At 39.8% G+C, this 20418-nt stretch overlaps 1 protein-coding gene across 3 annotated transcripts; it reads right to left on the reverse strand.

Moving 5' to 3' along the window:
- Positions 1–174: 174 nt before the first annotated feature.
- LOC124540006 (zinc finger protein 846-like) lies at positions 175–17117 on the reverse strand. 3 transcript variants are annotated; one of them, XM_047117402.1, is made up of 14 exons: positions 16901–17116; positions 16509–16640; positions 15608–16063; positions 14398–14520; positions 12185–12312; positions 11307–11381; positions 10329–10461; positions 9677–9801; positions 8703–8766; positions 8591–8613; positions 7934–8120; positions 1512–1622; positions 800–915; positions 175–466 (listed from the first exon to the last, which is right to left on the reverse strand). In XM_047117402.1, exons 1-14 carry the CDS (start codon positions 17006–17008, stop codon positions 430–432), a joined length of 1818 nt encoding a protein of 605 aa, XP_046973358.1. In that variant the 5' UTR covers positions 17009–17116; the 3' UTR covers positions 175–429. The 3 variants fall into 3 exon arrangements, 2 of the variants coding, with proteins under 2 accessions (XP_046973358.1, XP_046973359.1); XM_047117403.1 differs by having other exon boundaries at positions 9677–9798; positions 16901–17115; XR_006967115.1 differs by lacking the exon at positions 175–466 and having other exon boundaries at positions 810–915; positions 7934–8116; positions 16901–17117.
- Between the last annotated feature and the right edge of the window lie 3301 nt (positions 17118–20418).

A 20418-nucleotide genomic window follows, 5' to 3' on the forward strand; every position in this document is an offset into this window, starting at 1 on the left:
TTATTAATTAATGTCATTGTAATAAGCATATAATATTAGTGAAATAACAGATTTACATGCTTTAAAAAGTGTAGGTTTTTTTTTATATATAGGTTTAAGGTTAATATCTTACAAATCTTTAGAGTAAATACTTAAATAAAAAAAACAGTCAATTTGTTTATAATCTTTTATTAAATAAAAACTTAAGAACAACAGACACATATGATTTCTGAGATATTATTCCCAGATCTATTATTTTCTAATATATTGAACAAATACTTCCTCTCTACTTAATTCATAAAATATTGCAAATTCTGAAAAAAAGAAAATCTATATTTCTTCTGTTGTTAAAAATAAAAATAACCATATTAATTTAAATCTTATATATTTCTTCTGCTGGTAATATTACTTGCACATAGTCCATTTACTTGATTCTTCGGTCAGCCATTTTTAGGATGTATGGGTTACTCCTTTCTTTCTCCTATTTCTATATAAAAAAATATGCATTAATATCATTATTTATTTTAAATCGCTTCATAATTAATTATATATGATAACAATTGAGAATATTAATAAGCAGTACATAAATCAGAGTAATTATAATGTTGATAATTTTGCTTACTAACAATTTTTTTTTATAATCTCTAACTCAATAATTAAAACGATTGTTATTATTTAGAAATTGTGGACATATATTTTTAAAAAATATTATTGATATTTACGATTGAATTAATAAAAAAACAATCTGTAACGGGTTTAATTAAAATTTAATGCTTTCTTGCCAGGATTATTAGCTTAAGTCTATGAAATTTTTAAATACCTTTTAGGATAAGGCTGCTTCAGATGAAATGTCCTGTAATGCAGCTTCAGACTCGCGCTCTGTGTAAAGCGTTTGTCACAAGAGGTGCAGGCAAATGGCTTCTCTCCTGTGTGAGTCTGAAATATAACGACGCTGATATAGAAGATTTTCTTTTCTATTTGTCATGTATACGAGATTTCGTATGTTTATCTCATATTTATAATATCATAATTAAATATAGATATATGTGAATAAATATTAAATACAAATTTTACGAAATTTAAACGGAACAATTTTGGAATTATAGCATAATCATTTTAAAAAACCACCTGTACATAACTGTCTTACATTATTGAACTGAATTTACATTTGAAAATACAATCAATATATATTTTATGTATGGTTTTGTAGTTATTTAAAAATATCACCCACAAAGAATGGTAACATCATTTATGAGATTAAATAGTAATAAGTATAATACAAAATCGCTTACCGCTGTTTGTCCCTATGTACGATTAGATCTTTAGAATTACGCAACGGATTTTGATACGGTTTATTTAAATAGACTGATAATTTAGTAGTTTCTAATGTGATGTCGAAAATAAATAAATTCTATGGTATATTTAGTATAAGTATTGCATCCGTGGGAAGTGGCGGATCGCTAACTCGCTAATATAATTATGTAATAAAAATATATATGTTCGAGTAAGTCATACAATAGTTTCCAACGTACCAACATATGTCGTTTGAGGCCGACGCTCTCGTAGAACTGTCGTCCGCAGGTCTCGCAGGCGAATATCTTCTCGCGCGTGTGCATGTTCTTGTGGACGGCAACACTGCCCGGCTGAAAACACATAGACAATAAAAATCTATGACACCTATGTGTCCACACTCACGGACTTTCTTCTTAGCCGAGGTGCGATCTCATAGGAGACACCCTCAGGGCTGAGTACATTACTTCCCTGAACGTAAAAGTAACGCTGTAAATTCAGTAAGACCAACAGTACTACTTCAAACACAAAAAAATGAGTGTTGAATCCAATATTAATTTGTCAGATATAAGTTAGTAATTAATATATTTTATTAGTATTGTAAGTTATAACTAAGCATACGCGTAACAGATGGCGCTAGTACACTCTTGAATCGCGGTATAGTTTCGCTCAAGTAAAAATTATATTATGTCATACAATTTTTTTTGTTTTGCGCTTCCCACCAGTAGATGGCATTGTACCCAATCCTAGATCACGCAATAGTTTTCTTTATTTGTTTGTACAATACATTTCTTTGCATTAATTAAATATTGTCTGGAAAGAGGTGGCTTGAATTGGGTCTTTTGAATTGTTTTCTAGGATGTCTTCGTCGTTGTTTGGATTTCTATTTTGATAAGTTCGATATCTTCGCTCAGCTCAGCTTGTCGAGTGCTCACGAATGCACCGGCGCTCGGGCTTGGTTGGTGTAGTATACGGATTTGTCCAATTGCGTCCAATAGCGGTTCGTTCATTCGGATTGACACGCTTCCCCCTCTGGTTTTGGCCCTCGGTCCGCTACTCGCGGCAAGCCCCGAGGACCGAGCTGGCGGGTTGTTAGCGTGTGATGATACCGCTACTCCGACGCTACTTACTGTTCGGGTGAACTCCTTCTGTGTTCAATTGCAAAAGCGCGTTTACCATGCCTTCGACGATACAGGCACCGCTACCGCAGCGACGTGCGACGCGCCCTCGCCCACTGCGCCGCAGGGCTTATAGTTGATCCGTCGCCGCTGCTGAGGTTGGGCTGGACGCAATAATAGCGTCTGGCGAAGCCACCTTCACCGTTCGCGGTCGCAAGAAGGTCCCGGACTCTGCGCAAGGCAGCTCCTCATCGGGTGCTGGTAAAGAATCCTTCGCAGTCAGCCCTCTCACGCTCTCCTCTGCACCCACAACGGATATGGTCTCCCTGACCGAAAAGCGTAGTGTGACACTAAATTCTTCCACGCCGGAGCCGACGTTGTCGCTGCAGACAACATCGAAACCTGCGCGCAGCTCTCACATTCCCACCCCACCACAAATCGAAGTGGAGCGTTTCTCCTCTCCTCCACGGGGATTAAAGAAACAGACGCCAGTGGTACCACCTAGCATGCCACTCCTGTCTCTAGAATCCCCAGTGGAGACGAACTCCGCCACACCCGGACTGACATACGCGGCTGCAGCGGCATCCCCGGCGAGGAACACACCCGCCATGACTACAAAAACCGCAACCACGGCGGCTACCACTGCCACCTATGCTGCTTCGACCGGCTCAAACGCACCGAAGACATCTGGCCGCTATCCGCCGCTTATAGTGGAAGCACTGCCAGATTGGCCAACACACTTCCGGGAGCTAAAGAAGCTGCTCGGACATACACCAAACGGACACCTTTCGGGAAAGGCGTCAGGTTTATCCCAAAGTCGGACCAGGAGTTCCGGTTAATCCAACGGTACTTGACCCAGCTGGAGAATACAGTCGGAATCTCCTGGTTCTGCTACTCGCTCCCGGCAGAGAGGAGCATCAAGGTAGCAATCCGCGGCCTACCGGCAAACACCGAGCCAGCACTAGTCGAGGCAGAGCTCCGAGAGCTTGGTTATGTCCCGGAGTATGTGCGGACGATTCCTGCGCGACCTGGCAGACCAGGCTGCCTCCTGTTTGCGCAACTGCAACGGACACCAGACCTCATCCCGGGAATATACGAAGTGAATGAACTTCTATGCATGCCCGGGATCACCATCGAAGCATGGCGTGGCCGTAAGGGGCCCGCGCAATGCCACCGCTGTCAGCAGTTCCGGCATTCATCACATAACTGCCACAGACCTATTGCCTGTGTGCGCTGTGGAGAGAACCATGCGGCCAGGGACTGTCAGCGCCCTTTGGAGGAAACCCCGACATGCGCCAACTGTGGCGGCGCGCACACGGCAAATAACTCCTCCTGCCCAATATTCCATAAGGAAGCGAAGAACCGCCGAGTTGGAACCGTTGTACGTACCACAGCTGCGCGCGCTCCCTCAGCCCCTGTCCCCTCAGCCTCCACTCCTGCAGAGGTCAACGCGCCGGGTTCGCTCATGGCAGCAGCAAACCAGCCACAACAGCAACCGAGCCAAAAGCGCCGTCGTAAGCGCGCTAAGCGCACTCGACAAGATTCACGGCCTGAGGCCGTGCCTCCTCCAGCACCCCCAACCTCAAAAGAAACAGTGACGGCAACATCAGTGTCGCCTAACATACCGTCCAAGCGCACCGTGGTCGCTGCCCCTGTTACGGGGACGAAGGCGAAGCGGGTGGCTCCTATGGACCTAAGACTGACCAATATCATCGGCACCCTTAATCAGGTTCTGGTGGCCATCCAGGAGCAGCGTGATCCGATTCCGCTGATCCTAAAATGCATAATGGAGCTCTGTCATGGATGAGCTCCGTATTGCATTCTGGAATGCCGACGGGCTTTCATCACAAAAAGCCCAGCTCTTTAAAACTCTGCTTGCCCAGCGTCGAGTGGACATCGGCCTGATTAGCGAGACTCACCTTAGACCAGTAGACAAGTTGAAGGTTTCCGGATACTACGTCTACCGGGAGGACCACGCCTCGCCGACCGGAACTGCTTATCGGGGTTTAGCAGTCTTGGTCCGTCGAAAAATCATTCACCAACTCCTGCCAGTACAACAACTGCAGTCGTCGTACGCACTGGGCGTGGAGATATGCATCGATCGCCAGCCCTTCCGCGTGTTCGCCTTCTACAAGCCTCCGAATAACCGACTCGCAGTAGCTGACGTCCACACTCTGTTGAACTCGCCGCTGCCCACGGTAATTGCTGGAGACTTCAACGCGAAACACACGGCGTGGAATTCAAGCACAGTGAGTCCGGATGGCAGACGCCTCCTGGATGATGCAGACCGCCACGGCTATTATGTGTTAGGACCAGAGGTACCGACGCACTACCCGTACTGCGCAGCCCACATGCCAGACGTCATCGACATTGCGATCACCCGCGGATTGCCCGCCGCACCGTCGATCGATGTAATGGATGACCACCTCATTTCCGACCACCAAACAGTCCTCTTAACATTGAATACCACGCCGATGACAGCAAGACCACCTTCTCCAAAACATCGCCAGGACTGGCGACTCTTCGCCGAATACCTGACTAAGCACTCGCCGTCCTAAGAGTTGAGTCGCCAACGGACGTCGACCGACTTGCCTTAGACCTCAGCGCGACTATGTCTGATGCGCTTCGTGAATCCAGAGTTGATGCTTCAACCACATGTAGACAACCCCAGCTACCCCCCTACATCAGAGCGATGTTAGAGGAGAAAAGGAAGCTACGCAGGAACTGGCAAAACCAGCGATGTCCAGCGATGAAGACGCTACTCAATGCTCTGGCTCTCAGGATCTCGGAAGCACTGGAAACTGTTGCAAACGAGTCTTGGCAAATTACCATCGAACAAGCTGGCGAAGACTGGAACGGTATCCACCGCCTTTGCCGACGTCTCTCCAGGAAGCTACCCCCGATTAGGCCCCTAATGGCCAGTGACGGTACCCCTCGTTACCGTGCTGAGGACCGAGCTGAGATTTTTGCAGATTTCCTGGAGACGCAGTTCAAACCGAACCCGACCACAGATGTACAGCATGTTGAAGCCATCGAGCGACACGTAAAAGCATACCTCGAATCATCGATAGCACCAGTCGAAGACCCCGTCGTGTTTTCTCCTGGACAAATCCAACGGATGATTCGGCGAACAAAACTGCGTAAAGCGCCTGGCCCTGATCGAGTCACCAATGAAGCCCTGCGGCACTTACCCCCGCGAACAATAGCAACTCTAACGCGACTTTTTAATAGCATCCTTCGCATCGGGCACTTTCCATCATCGTGGAAACTCGGTCGAGTTATCCTGGTTCCCAAGCAGGGGAAGAACATAATGCTTCCCGGGAGCTACCGTCCCATCACGCTGCTGTCATCGACTTCGAAAGTCTTCGAGAAACTACTTCTACTGCACATCACGCCCCACCTCCAACCACGCGACGAACAGTTCGGTTTCCGAGCCGAACACTCCACCACGCTGCAAGTCTCAAGGGTTCTGCACCATCTCGCTGTCGCCTATAACAAACGAGAGCACTCCGTTGCAGTATTCCTGGATATGGAGAAAGCGTTCGACCGTGTCTGGCACTCCGGACTCATATACAAACTGTCCACATCTGCTACTCCCCGTCGAGTAGTTAAGACTGTGGCCAGCTTCCTCCAAGACAGGCGCTTTCAAGTGGCAGTTGAAGACGTACTGTCTACGGAACGTCCCATCCAAGCCGGAGTGCCCCAGGGAAGCTGCTTGTCACCCATCTGCTACAGCAGATACACGGATGACATTCCAGTTGCGGATGGTGCCATCTTAGCACTGTACGCTGACGACGCTGCATTTGTAACCACGTCGTTGAATGCCTCGCACGCGGCGACCAAAATGCAGCGAGCACTAGATGCACTTCCCCCCTGGCTGGAGCGTTGGAGGCTTAAGGTCAACGTTGCAAAGACCCAGGCGCTACATATAGGGCGGTCACTAGCCCCGCGACTAATGGTGTCGCTCCAGGGAGAATCGGTCGAGTGGTCTCCGTCTGCAAAGTATCTAGGCGTGACCATCGACAAGAAGCTCTCAATGCGTCACCATGTTAAGAACGTGGTAACGCAGACGCGAGCGGCTAGAACCCTCTTGCACCCCCTTCTGGCGTCTCACCTGCCGCTCCGTGTGAAGCTGTGCTTATATAAAGCGTACGTCCGCACGCGACTCACCTACGCGGCCCCAGCGTGGTTCGCACTGACCAGCGAAACAAGCCGCAAGTCTTTGCGGGCCCAACAGTCGCTAGCGCTGCGCACCATCACCGGAGCGCCCCGCTACGTGAGAAACGCAGTGATAGCCAGAGATCTGCATGTGGAGAGCCTAGATGACCACGTTCGCCGCCTGAGTTCTTGTATGTTCGCGAGGGCCGACGGAGCGCGATCCCAGCATCTCCAGGGTATTGCGCCATACCATCGGCGACCACCGGACCCAAGAGGATTACCACGCGACCTCACTCGACCATGACCGCTTCGTCGTCGCCGGCTGACGGGCGTTCGCCGGGATCCACCGACGAACTCGACCTCGCTGCGCGACGGGAGAAGCCATCACATGGACATACCACAGTGGGATCCGCCACAGGTTGCCGATTGCCAAGGCTTGATCGCCCTGTGGCGTGAACCCCACCCGGATCGAACACCATGGATTGCAATCCACCCAGTGACCCGGCTGTAGTTGCAGTCGGCGTTGCCACCACTGTAGGGGGCCATCGCCCCGACCAGTTACCCCGGAGCCTATGCGGGCCTGCGTGGATATCTCAATTAAATATTGAGTTTAACAACAGTGTGTAGTTTCATTTAATAGTACAAGTAAGGACAATGAGTTCATGCTTCATAAATTCTAAACTTAACATTTGCATTTTTTGTGACACTAGAAAGAGATAGCAATATTTTTTTTTATCTTTTCAAAAGTTGTTAATCTTACTCCACATACTTGTGCTTCTGTTCTTCGGAATACATTTATTGCTTAATGTTCTGTATAATTGATTTTAAATATTATTTCATTATTTTTAAATACAAACAAGTATAGTACTACACAACTTAGATGTCGCATCGGCAAAATTCGTAAAACCGATCACATCCGAATTGAGAACGCTATCCCAAATTATCAATATTTATTACTCATACGAAAATGATCTTTGCACAAACGTAATAACTTGTAATATGATATGACCTAATATATTCGTCAATTTGACGCGTCGATTTACATGCACTTGCTTTCTCTGACGCGTGAATCTATAGCGACGAATAGCGTCGAATGGCGCGATAGGGAGCTATTTCTATTGGTCGTGTAATTGATGCTACATCTGATTTGTGTCGTACTATATGTACCTGTGTACATCGGTTATGTATTCAATGAAATACTAGGTAAAGACATTTTAATATATCAAAATGTTTTTCCATTAACAAATGGTTGCAAAAAATAATAATTAAGTTGAATCAAGAATTAGAACTTAGAAGCCATTTTAAACTTCTATACTATACATTAAAAATAACTTATCCGAAAGTAATAACCTATATAGCTCTGAAATATATTGTATATATGTACTCACAGCCAGGGACGCACCACATATTTCACAGATATGCCTCTGGTTGGGAGGGCAGAAGGAAGTCCCGGGGTGCTCCTCCAAATGGTGCTTCAAGCAGGCCGACTGACTATTAAAATGCTTCCCACACTGATGACATGTCGTCGGTTTCTTGCATCTCTTGCCTGATTTGAACGAAATATCATCGATCTTTCTGAAAAGAATATTTAATGTAGAGAAATAAGGTCGTAACAGCACTGCGGACATTTGTAACTTTGCCGTTACGTAAATTCAAATCATTTGTGAATAATATTTAAAACGTGAATATTATTGTAGCCTAAGTTACTCCTTATTATATTAGTTATCTGCCAGTGAAAAACCGTTAAAATCAGTCTAGCCATTCCTGAACAAACAGACACACACACACACAAAAATTGTAAAAAATGTCATTTTGGTATATGGACCCTGTATAAATACATATGCAGACAACATACATATGCAAACAAACACTCCATTTTTTTTTAAATGTATAGATAATTTAATTTTAATTATTTTTTTTTCGTTTTCAATTTATATTTGCATATTTAGGTAGGCTAATGTCCTTTCTATTTGATTACAAGTTTAGATATTAAACCACCACGCTAACCCAAAATAATTTTCATACAAATCAAACAAACAACTTACCGTTTTTTGAACAAACCAGGTACCTGAAAAATTAAAAAGAAAAAAATATGTATCGGTTACAAATGTCACATATATAAATAGAATTATAAAAAAATATGATATACTTAATTACCTTTTCTGGGGTTGTCTTCTCGAAAACTTTCAACGGTTTCGCTATGTCATTCTCTGTACCGTTTCTGAAAGATTATTTACATATTACATATGATTTTTAATTAACATAGTAATTTTTATTATTACAGTATATATATAGATATTTTGTATCAAGTTACAGCCTGTAAATTTTCCACTGCCGGGATATAGGGAGAGGACTTGTCACACGCAGGTTTCCTCACGATGTTTTCCTTCACCACTGAGCACGAGATGAATTATAAACACAAATTAAGCACATATATATAGCGGTGCTTGCCTGGGTTTGAACCCGCAATCATCGGTTAAGATGCACGCGTTCTAACCACTGGGCCATCTCAGCTCATATTTATTATATCGATATGTATTATGTCTTTATTTTTATTTGATGGAGCTCTACGAATGTAGATTATAACGAAATTTCGAGCTCAATCAAATTAAATTTACATTTATAATATTTTACACGATGTATGGATTGTGTGAAAGATTATATGGCTGGAAAGAATGTTACTTGTGAGATGACGTCACAGACACGTATGGAAGAAGAAAACATGCCTAGACATCCCAACAACAACAAACAACAACAACAACAGCCTGTAAATTTCCCACTGCTGGGCTAAGGCCTCCTCTCCCTTTGAGGAGAAGGTTTGGAACATATTCCACCACGCTGTTCCAATGCGGTGGAATACACATGTGGCAGAATTTCTATGAAATTTGTCACATGCAGGTTTCCTAACGATGTTTTCCTTCACCGCTGAGCACGAGATGAATTATAAAGACAAATTAAGCACATGAATCAGCGGTGCTTGCCTGGGTTTGAACCCGCAATCATCGGTTGAGATGCACGCGTTCTAACCACTGGGCCATCTCGACTCTCTCTCTAGACATCCCACATGCTGCGGTGACCCCAAGTAACCCCAAAACAATAGAAAGTAAAGTCAAAAGTCATAATATGCTCACTCCTCGATTTCAGCGTGCATCGTCGAGTGGTACAAATGTTCCTCATAAGCCTTGCTCGTCTCGAAGTGGATGTTGCAACGCGAACAGTACTTGTTAACTTCCTCATCGTCCTCTTGATTCGTCTGCTGAGGGAATTTCAACTTTATTGTAAATACATAAAGTATCATATCCGTCAATATTTATGTGAGACATAAGACTTTCTTCAACTAACTCTTGGTAGTAAGGTTTTGTGCTAGTCAGTCTCTACCACTAATGGGGGAGGAAATCTTTGTTACTAAAAAAGAACACTAAGATATAATTAATTAACTATTCGAAAATGGAAATCTCGTGATCTCCTGTTTCTGTATTTAAAACATATATGTGTTGGTAGAAACATGGTTTGTGTATACAAAGCAGACATATATGTGAGTGTGACGTAGTGATTAGGTACCACCCACTCATCAGATAATCTACCATTAATGGGGAAGGTTTTACTAAAAAATAAAACCTTGTTCAAGAAATAATTCTGTCTGATCTCTTGTTTCTACAATTCAAATACATATGTGTGCGTAAATACATGTGAACGTGTAATAAGGCATATGTGTGTGTATGTAAAAACATGGTTTGTGTATACAAGGCATACATATGTGTGAGTGTGACTTCGTATACTCACGGTATCATTAGTGCAGTGCTTAACACGCTTGTGTTGATGCAAGCCAGCCTCGCTCACGAACGATGATCCGCAGAATGTGCACACATACTGGCTTCTGTGTGTGCGCAGATGTGTGTAGTACGTTGAGGCATATCTGGAAACGAAACAGTTTCTTGTATTACTTATATTACTATTATTAGCTTATATCAATAGGTATTATGCGACTAAATAAAAGTGTCAATTCGTAATTTTCGAATCGTTTGTTAGCAAAAAATTAATACATAAGGTATATCACTACATAGTATAACAAAAAAGTCGCTTTTTCTGTCCCTATATCCCAATGTATGCCTAAATCTCGATTTAACAAATTCTTCGTAATCCTATTATTCGTAAAATACCTTTATATTGCGAACATTTATTGAGAACAACCTCTTTATAACGAATTTTAAACTATCAAGGAAAAGTTTAAATACATCCTAATTAACGAATATCGTCAATCCAAAACCTTTATATAAAGTTCCCACCAAGATATGTACCCACTTTTACGGATTATTAATGTAAGAATTTTTTTTTGTTACCTATCTTATTGTTTCAAAATGGAAAAGACATACAGTAATTTCATAAAAATGTGTTATAATTTATTATTAGAAGTTGTTCGGTATAACAAGATGAGTACGTAATGCTGAGGTGAATTTTTTTACCTCATTATAACGAAAATCAGACCAACATAACAAACCTCAGTTCAACGAATTTCTTGATATAAGGAATATTTACTAGTTCCCTTCCGATTTTTTATATCGATTGCACTGTAGATAGAGTGATTAGACAAGAAGGTTTTAATATAATACACGGACAATTTCGTAAAGAAACAACGTAAGAATTTTTAGAAGTTTCTACTGTGATGTCATAAGTCACCCGTTCGAAGTCGGGGCGGGTCGCTAGTTACACAAAAAAACACATTAATTTACCATAAATTCTTATATAGTACATTAGTATTACCTGAACTCTTTGTCGCAGTACTTGCATTTCCTGGTCACGCCATTATGGTAGTGTTCGTGACTCAAAGCTGTGGTCCTGAGAAGCAACATTAGAAAGATTAAAACATTGTGAGAGTCGAGATGGCCGCGTGGTTAGAACACGTGCATCTTAACCGATGATTGCGGGTTCAAACCCAGGCAAGCAACGCTGTTTCATGTGCTTAATTTGTCTTTATAATTCAACTCGTGTTCAGCTGTGAAGGAAAACATCCTGAGGAAACCTGCATGTGACAAATTTCATAGAAATTCTGCCACATGTGTATCCCACCAACCCGCATTGGAACAGCGTGGTGGAATATGTTCCAAACCTGCTCCTCAAAGGGAGATTTTCAGAATAAATTGTGATTGTGAACTAAACAAACGTATTGAATTTCAAAAGTCAATAGGGGCGGCAAACATCGAATAGCCTACTAGCGGCAAATTGCTAAAACCGCCACTGGGTTACAATATGTAAGAGTGGATGTACCCATACAGTTAGATTGTACAAAACCATACCATCAAGTTATTATCAATCTTCAATGTTCCCAGTGCTGTATTTTGCCACAAAACATTTTAACATTAAATTTAAACTATCATTGTTTGTATGTTGTAGTGTGTTTGTGTATGTGTGTGTGGCAATACATTACATACAACAACAACAACAGCCTGTAAATTCCCACTGCTGGGCTAAAGGCCTCCTCTCCCTTTTTAAGGAGAAGGTTTGGAACATATTCCATCACGCTGTTCCAATGCGGGTTAAGATTCACGCGTTCTAACCATTAGGCCATTACATACATTGCAGATATAATCTGTACCGCAAATAAAAACAATAATTAAGTTGTAACAAGTTATTATACTCACTCGAGAACGCATATGAAGTTACATCGGACACATTTATACTTAGTGTAGTGTTCCCTTATGTGTTGGCGTAATCTGCATTTCCTTTTAAACCGCATTCGACAGAACTGGCATTCTATCGCTCCCTTGGACTGTAGGAAAAAAAATAAGATTTTTTTTTTTTAAATAATGATGATAATGGCACCTGACTAGGACGTTTCCTGATCAGCTAACTATGAAGGATATAGTGCGGTATTGAATTGTGAACGCAATGTACTATGTGTGTGAGTGAGTCACTTCTATCATCCAGACTCCTCTAACAAGGGTACCGCTGTTGCTACTAAGCCTAATAAAACTCGAAAACTTTGAAATAAAACTAGTTTTAACGGATTTAAATCGCATATATTAATTATTTTAGTCAGTGCCTACTACGTGCAACCGGTACGTTACTCAAGATACCAATTAAGAAATCGTTGGCGGTAGTTGTAAATAATATTTCTTTTGTACTTCAAATAGACAAATGTCACCTCAGTCTACCCGTGACTACGAACGCTGTAAAGTGCTCGAAACGTCGGGATGATAAAAATATATACGCGATTTAAATCCGTTAAAACTAGTTTTATTTCAATGTGTAATAATCGCGTAAATCTAAGACAACTCGATAACTTTTTATCCCGACTTCAGTTTTGGAATCAGGGGATCGGTATACACGCCCTTATAACAGGTAACTAAACCAGTGAGGCAGTACAGGCCACAAGTCAAATTTAATTAGTAATATAGCATATAGAAAATTGGGTATTGGTCCTTTATATTAATCATGTTTTCTTTAGGTTTACTTGAGTATTGAAATTACGTTGATGAGAAGAGTTTCAAAACCCTTATGTACATAACTAGCATTAATATTGATGTTTCTTTACTGATCTTATAAATATAATACTGTTATCAATATAAGTCTGTTACCAGTGGTGGATTTACCATAAGGCTAAGTAGGCTAGAGCCTAGGGCAGATTTATAGGGGCGGCGAATTTAGCTCAAATATGTTATTATCTTACAGAAATAAAAAAAACTTATAAATATATGTATACACATTACGTCCGTAATCCGTATACTCGTCACTACATAGCGGGTTGGAAAACTAATCTAGTAACTGACTGAAATATCACCTAGTTTATAATCATGCTAATAACGGGAAAAAACCGATGTAATGAGGACGATAGAACACAAATCATAAATGTTGCAAAAAGGGGCGTCAAAAATTGAATAACTAGCCTACTAGCGGCAGATTTGTAAATCCGCCATTCAAAATCACTGAATTAAATTGGTTAAAATTGGCTATTAAGCAAACTCGAAGCTAAGGGCAAGGGCCACTTTCTTACAACTAACCAAAACTACTAGTAAGACAATATTATACACTTTTTATCTAAAACTAGCTAATCAGGCGATCTTTGCTCCAACTAAGAAGCAATAAATGAGATTTTTGATTTTATTTTTGTATCATAAAATTCTATTTATCGGGACTTTAACAGGGATAACTTCCTTTGTACTCCTAAATCTAATTCCTCTAAATCATATTCATGTTCTTATTCCGAAATGGGATATAAAGACCCTATGTTCATTTCCTGGTTCTAAGGTATCCTACTGATTTTCAGCCAAATGTGTTCAGCTGTACTTGTGTTATAAATATTGTAACTAATATATATGGTCAAGCTGTACCCCTGACCTTGTACATGTTTGAATTTAACAAAAAAAACTATTGTAGCCTAAATTACTACTTATTATATCAGTAATCTGCCAGTGAAAGACCCTTCAAAATCGGTCAAAGGCCGTTCCAGAGATAAGACGGAACAACAGACAGCAAGACAAAAATTGCAAAAAATGTTATTTTATTTATTTAACCATTTATTAAACTTGCCAGATACATTGAAAAGGAAAATATGTACACAGGAAAAATAAGTTTAAAAGGTATAATTATCCCTTGAAAAGACTTCTTCCAGTATACCCGAGAAAGAGGAAACATAGACAGAAAAGATAAAAGGTAGACAGGCAAAATCAAAAGGAGAAAAGTTTCAAAAACAACAAAAACATATATACTAAATTAAAAACTAAAATTACAAAAAGAAAAATTTTTTTGGTGTATGTGCCGTGTATACATACATATTACATATGTATTGAGTATAAAAGGGCTGTATTAATATTACAAACAGACACTCCAATTTTAGTATATGTATAGATGATACCTCACTGTGTCTTATTTTGATATGCCTCTTCAACATATCCTCTTCAGAGAATCCCTTGAAACAGTCCGTACATTTGAAAGCAGCACTCGTATATTTATTATCGTATGCTTTTGATTGAAACTCCTGAAAGACAAATTGTTAGTCATAATAATGTTTATCACATTACAGACAGATAGAGCTACAGCTAGTTTAAGATAAAATTATTATCTTTAGTATTCAGTGTAAGAACATTTTGTAAATCAATATTTAACTTTATCCCTTAGACAAATATCTTTATTCAAAATAGAAGTAATTACACTTTCTTATTGATAGTCAAAAATCTACCAGTTCAGAATTTAATACATCAGACCTGAGAATAACTCGCGAAAGAAATACACCTTTTTTTTAATATCATGCTACATACACAATGCATATTTTTAATAATAATACAAACATAAAATCAAAATAAACTTTATTCAACTAGGCTTTTACAAGCACTTTTGAATCGTCATTTTACAATTAAGTGAAGCTACCACCAGATCAGAAAGTAGATTCTACAGAGAAGAACCGGCAAGAAACTCAGTAGTTACTCTATTTCAACATTTAAAAAATACAAAGTGAAGTTAGTTAAATACAATTATTTAAATTAATATATCCTGCTTGGAAGTCAACAGGTAATATCATATTTTGTTATTTGAAACAACCAACATAATATTATGTTAATATTGAACAAAACAGTAAGATATCCCAACTTATAATTTAAAGAATCAATATCAAAATATTCTTTATTCAAGTACTGAGGACTCAAGATACACAAATCTTAGGTTTATAAATCACTATACTATGTTATTAACAGTTCGCGATTGTTATATGTTCATTTATGATACTACAGTACTCATAACCACTACAATTTTAATCCTAAAAAGTTCTTGTTCTTACAACAACACAACATTACATTATTTATAATTTTCTTACAGTGATTAATTCAAAGCATAGTTTCGTTATTCCAAGACATACGAATAACGAAATAAAAAATAGAGGATCGGAATTGCAATTCAACAGGGAAATGCTGCTAGCATTCTTGCCACCATTCCAAGCGGTCAAGATTTATACAGTAACTGGTTTTAGTTCATAATTGTATATATATATATTTAAGCATTTAATGTTGTTAATTCTTATGTTAATAAATTATAGACATAGGTATTTGTTAATTTATTTGAAGTTATCATACCTGTAAAGCATCGTCTTCAGACAGATCATACTTCTTCCACTTATTGTCGTCCATTAAAATCAATCTTCTACTTCCTATCCTCACTTTACTTTCCTCTTTGCTTTTGCAATTTCTTTCTTTTGTTTGTGTTCTTTTTTTAAATTTGACATCTTTTTTAACTTGGGGTTTATGTTTCTTTTTATTGATTGGCTCTTGTTTTTGAATAATTTTTTCGACTTTTGTTATATTAATCTCCGAGTCTCTATCATCGAATGTCGTATCATCAGTGCTGTTATCAAGCATGACTTCTATCTTTGCTATTTTATCATCATGTCTGACTTCTTCTTTAATTATCACATTATCATCAATAGGAGAGATCTCGTCATTATTATAAGCTAATATGATTCTTTCTAATGGAGATTTATCTAAGAGGTTAAGATTTGTTCTATCTATACAGTTGACTAACTCGTAAGTGATCTAAAATTACACATAATATATAAGTAAATGATTAAGTTTGATTTATGTACTCACATAATTGGAAGCAAATTATTATTATTATATTGAAAGGATTGAAAGGTAATCTTTTTAGAAAACAAGTTATGTGGAAGGGGGCTATCATAGTATGGGCATGTAATGCGGAGGAATGAGGAACATATTGTGAGGAAGGCCTTGAGCATGGATGTGGATGGTTATACAGGGTGGAAGACAACCAAAGAAACAATGTCTGGATTTTGTGAAAGACAATATGGTTAGAAAGAATGTTACTTGTGAGATGACATCTGACAGAGAAGTATGGAAGAAATAGACATGCTGTGCCGACCCCAAATAAAATTGGAATAAGGGCAGGAGGATAAGGATGATGAAAGGTAATCTTTTTAAGTAAGTGAGAACATGCATTAATCTGCTAATATAATAAAATTACCTGGCCTTTGTGACACATTTCTTCTAGTATATTCCTTCCAATGCAACATTTCTCTTTGAATTTGTGAAATTTATGCAACAATATTGCACATTCAAAACAAAAATATTTAGGCAACATATCCTGTTCCTTTGCCTAAAAATATATATTTTTTATTAATTCATTTATTCACTTATTTTTAAACATAGACTTAAAAATTTATTATGTGTATTATTGTATATGTTTATTAAATATGTAAATGTACGAAATCTTTTCTTTACTTTTATTTAAGTATTTTATTGTACTTAACCATAAGGTTGTAGTCATAAAAAATACTTTAAATTTTCGAAATAATATTCTGTGATTTATCTATATTTATGTCTATGAAAGATATAATTTTCAAAATGTTTTCTTACATCTAAAACCAAAAGTTCTTCATAAAAAGATCCAAGTGTATATTGATCATATTTATAAACTTTTGCATCCGTACGTAAGCATATTCTACATATTTTTAAATCTGACATATTTCATATGATTAATTTACACTTCATATGTTAAAAAAATAATAATATTAAAACATTCTACACAAAACAATCGTTCACTTTATGACTTTACTATAGAAACATGAATTAAGGGTTGTGAATTGTTCTACTTTATTTATCGATATTTTAATGATACTATTATGGAAATTTTAGCTCCATCTCATAAGATTATTTAGTTACATCGTCATTTTATTGTTTGGAAGTTGCTAATTGTGATATCAACATGACAACAATTTACATTTTTGAAGATAATAGAACAGAAATAATTCATATAAGATTTTTAATATCGACAATCGATGACGGAAAAAAATCACAACACTACCAGTTCAACTGTCATAATAGTGACAATTGTAGATTAAAAAAACCGTAACGATAAATTGTATACAGTTTTTTTAAATTAATTTTATTACTTTTTAATATATCAATAAAGGCAGATATTTTATTAGGGATTTTAATAATATATAAATATGACATATTAGTATTTCCTAAAAAAGAAGTCCTTTCTAAATATTACAAAGTATCTCACTTAAATCTCGATAGATGTCGCTCAACGTAGCGTAATTTAAAATATTTCATTTAAAACGAAGTAGATGTTTTAAAGATTCTCTTAAATACAAGTAAAAATGGCATAAAGATAATTTTGTATTACAGAAGAACACTTTACATCAGGGGCTCATACCAAACTGGGACCACCATCCCGTTCTATAATATAGAGCTTAGGATCAAACCGAGCTTTCCACGCGGAATATTTTTTATGCGGCAATACTTGCAACTTGAGTAGTTTAGGTCTAGGATTACCTTGGATGGAAGGTGGGGGGGGGTCTAGTGGGACTCCCCGATTTCCTAGACGCCGAGTGCGCCCAGGTCCACCGGGTTTACCCACTAAAAAACCAGCGGTACCCTCCCCGTCTTTCGGCGGGTCTGCAGCGGCGTCCTCTTCCCGCTCCCGCTCCGTGGCTTTCTTCTGCGAAATCACGATTTCGAGAGGTCTCCGCCTATAGACACCGCCAAGGAGTGCCTCTGAGGCCTCCACGCGACACACTCTCTCAGGGTGTGGTGCGCCGTGTCGCCTCCCGCCGCGCTATTCCGTGCAGGTACTTACCGAAGCATCCGTGCCCGGTAAGTACCTGTCATCCTGAAGGTGAGCGTGCCCTTCTTTCTCGCGACCCAGCGACTCAAGTGGGGACGGATCGCCTCCACTGTCGCCAGGCCCGCCGTGGGTGAACCCAGGTCCTCCTGCCATCGGGCGATCAGGGCTTGCTGGGCTAGAGCCCTGATCACCCGACCTCCGCCGACCCTGGACGGTCGCCGCGGTTCCTCGCCTCGACCGGAACCGGTACACCTCCGCGAGCACCTCCGCCTGGAGCTCCCAGGGCGGATCACCCGCGAGAAGTGTCGCCGCAGACCACGACACCGTACGGTACCCTCTGATGCCTCACACCGCTATGACCCTCTGCGGCTTCTGCAGCAGGGCCTGATTGTCAGCGGTAAGGGCGTCGACCCAGATCGGGGCACCGTACTGCGCCATCGACCTCACTACACCGGCGTACAGACGCCGCACAGCGATCCCGGTCCACCTACATTCGGAAAGAGGCGGCCGAGAGCGGCGGCGTTGATGAGCCTCGGGTCGAGATGCCCAAAATGCTGCCCGAAGCTCCATCGACCGTCCAGGATGAGGCCCAGATACTTTATCTGGGTCTGCACCTTAATCACCGTCTCCCGGACGGTGATACTCGCCCCTCGTCCCCTCCGTGGAAGGTCTAGGATTACCTATCTTGAGGTAGATATATTTCGAATTTCCTTTAATGAATATATCTGCTTAATTATACTTAGATAAAAATTATAAAACCATGTGTAAAAGTATAATTATAATTCCATTGTTTCATTAAATCTTATTGAAATTTATCGTAGATATAAATATAATTATTGTTCAATAATTACGTCGTTATGGTTTAACGACTCTCTTATCTGTTGGTATTAATAAATAATTTATAATCTTTTTTTTATTTCATTTATGTCAATATCCTGCTAAATTAAAAATATACAAGCGTCTTCTACACGTGTGTTTTGAGTCATAATGTTTCAATTTTGTTTTATAAGGATGTTCAGAGCCGGATTTAAAGGTCTGGAGGCCCCCAGGCCACAAAGCAGTGGGGGCCCTAGAAAACAAGCGTGAACAACCTAATAATTATATTATCATGAATTAATTACTTTTTTTATTCCAATCAGTAAGCTATGATTTATTTACTTGTATCGGTAACTTTTAAAATATTAAATAATAACATTATTATAATTTATCTCGGTATTTGATAACTTGCTGAAAACTGTGGCCCCCACTAATGTGGAGGCCCCAGGGCAGTTGTCCCGGTTGCCCTCCCCTAAATACGGCCCTGAGGAAGTTGGTACTTTAATGCGCCTTAATAATAAGCACAATTTTGTGTGGGCAGAATCTCAACCTAGATTTTCCTGTACCTAAGCTAGTTATTTCTTTAGTTTTACAATTAATGGTATAAAGACTAGTCGGACCGAACTTAATGCTGGATTTGGTACTTTGGGAATAAAACTTATATTTACGCGAACCAGCGAACGAGACGAGACTTTACTTGGTGGTAGGGCTTTGTGCAAGCCCGTCTTGGTAGGTACCACCCACTCATCAGTTATTCTACCGCCAAACAACAATACTCAGTATTGTTGTGTTTCGGTTTAAAAGGTGAGTGAGCCAGTGTAACGACAGGCACAAGGGACATAATATCTTAGTTCCCAAGGTTAGTGGCGCTTTGACGATTTAAGGAATAATTAATATTTCTTACAGCGTCATTGTCTATGGGTAATGGTGACCACTTACCATCAGGTGGCCCATATGCTAGTCCGCCAACCTATACCATAAAGAAGACGAATAAGTTGCACAAAAGTAAAGACGTTGACACCACAAAATTATAGCAAAAATTTATACGTAAGACTTGAGAAATGAGCACAAAGTAAGTATTTTGCGATACTTAGAGGTAAAGATTTGAACAACCACATACTCATCAGTTATCACATATTAAACAGTAACAATAAATATTGTTGTGTCCCGATTTGAAAGGAAAGTGACCCTAGATCATGACATCGTAGTTTCCAAGGTTGGTGGCACATTGGCGATCATTCGGTCGCCAGAGCCTCGTTTGCTAGACGGCAGGATGTACCACAGGCAGGTGAGGTTGGCTTGGGGCGCTAAGATGTAATTTGCACCCCCTTACATCCCATAATATAACATAAAAAAGATTTTTATCGTTGATTCGTCCAAGATGAATGTGTATGACATATGTATCACGAATATCAGGATACTAAAATACATTCTACATTAAACATTTAATTGCCTTTTGATTCTCACACAACATATGTTAAAGGCC

The sequence above is a fragment of the Vanessa cardui genome, chromosome 24 (assembly GCF_905220365.1).
Source record: "Vanessa cardui chromosome 24, ilVanCard2.1, whole genome shotgun sequence".
In the NCBI taxonomy this organism is placed as follows: domain Eukaryota; kingdom Metazoa; phylum Arthropoda; class Insecta; order Lepidoptera; family Nymphalidae; genus Vanessa; species Vanessa cardui.

Bases quoted from the DNA above. Each gene is read 5' to 3' on its own strand.
- LOC124540006 (XM_047117402.1), bottom strand. From the start codon at position 17,008: ATGTCAGATTTAAAAATATGTAGAATATGCTTACGTACGGATGCAAAA. The intron at 16,064-16,508 runs GTAATTTTATTA...GTGTAATTTTAG, and splicing joins AAATGTGTCACAAAGGCCAG to ATCACTTACGAGTTAGTCAA. The intron at 14,521-15,607 runs GTATGATAACTT...TTTGTCTTTCAG, and splicing joins CTGAAGACGATGCTTTACAG to GAGTTTCAATCAAAAGCATA.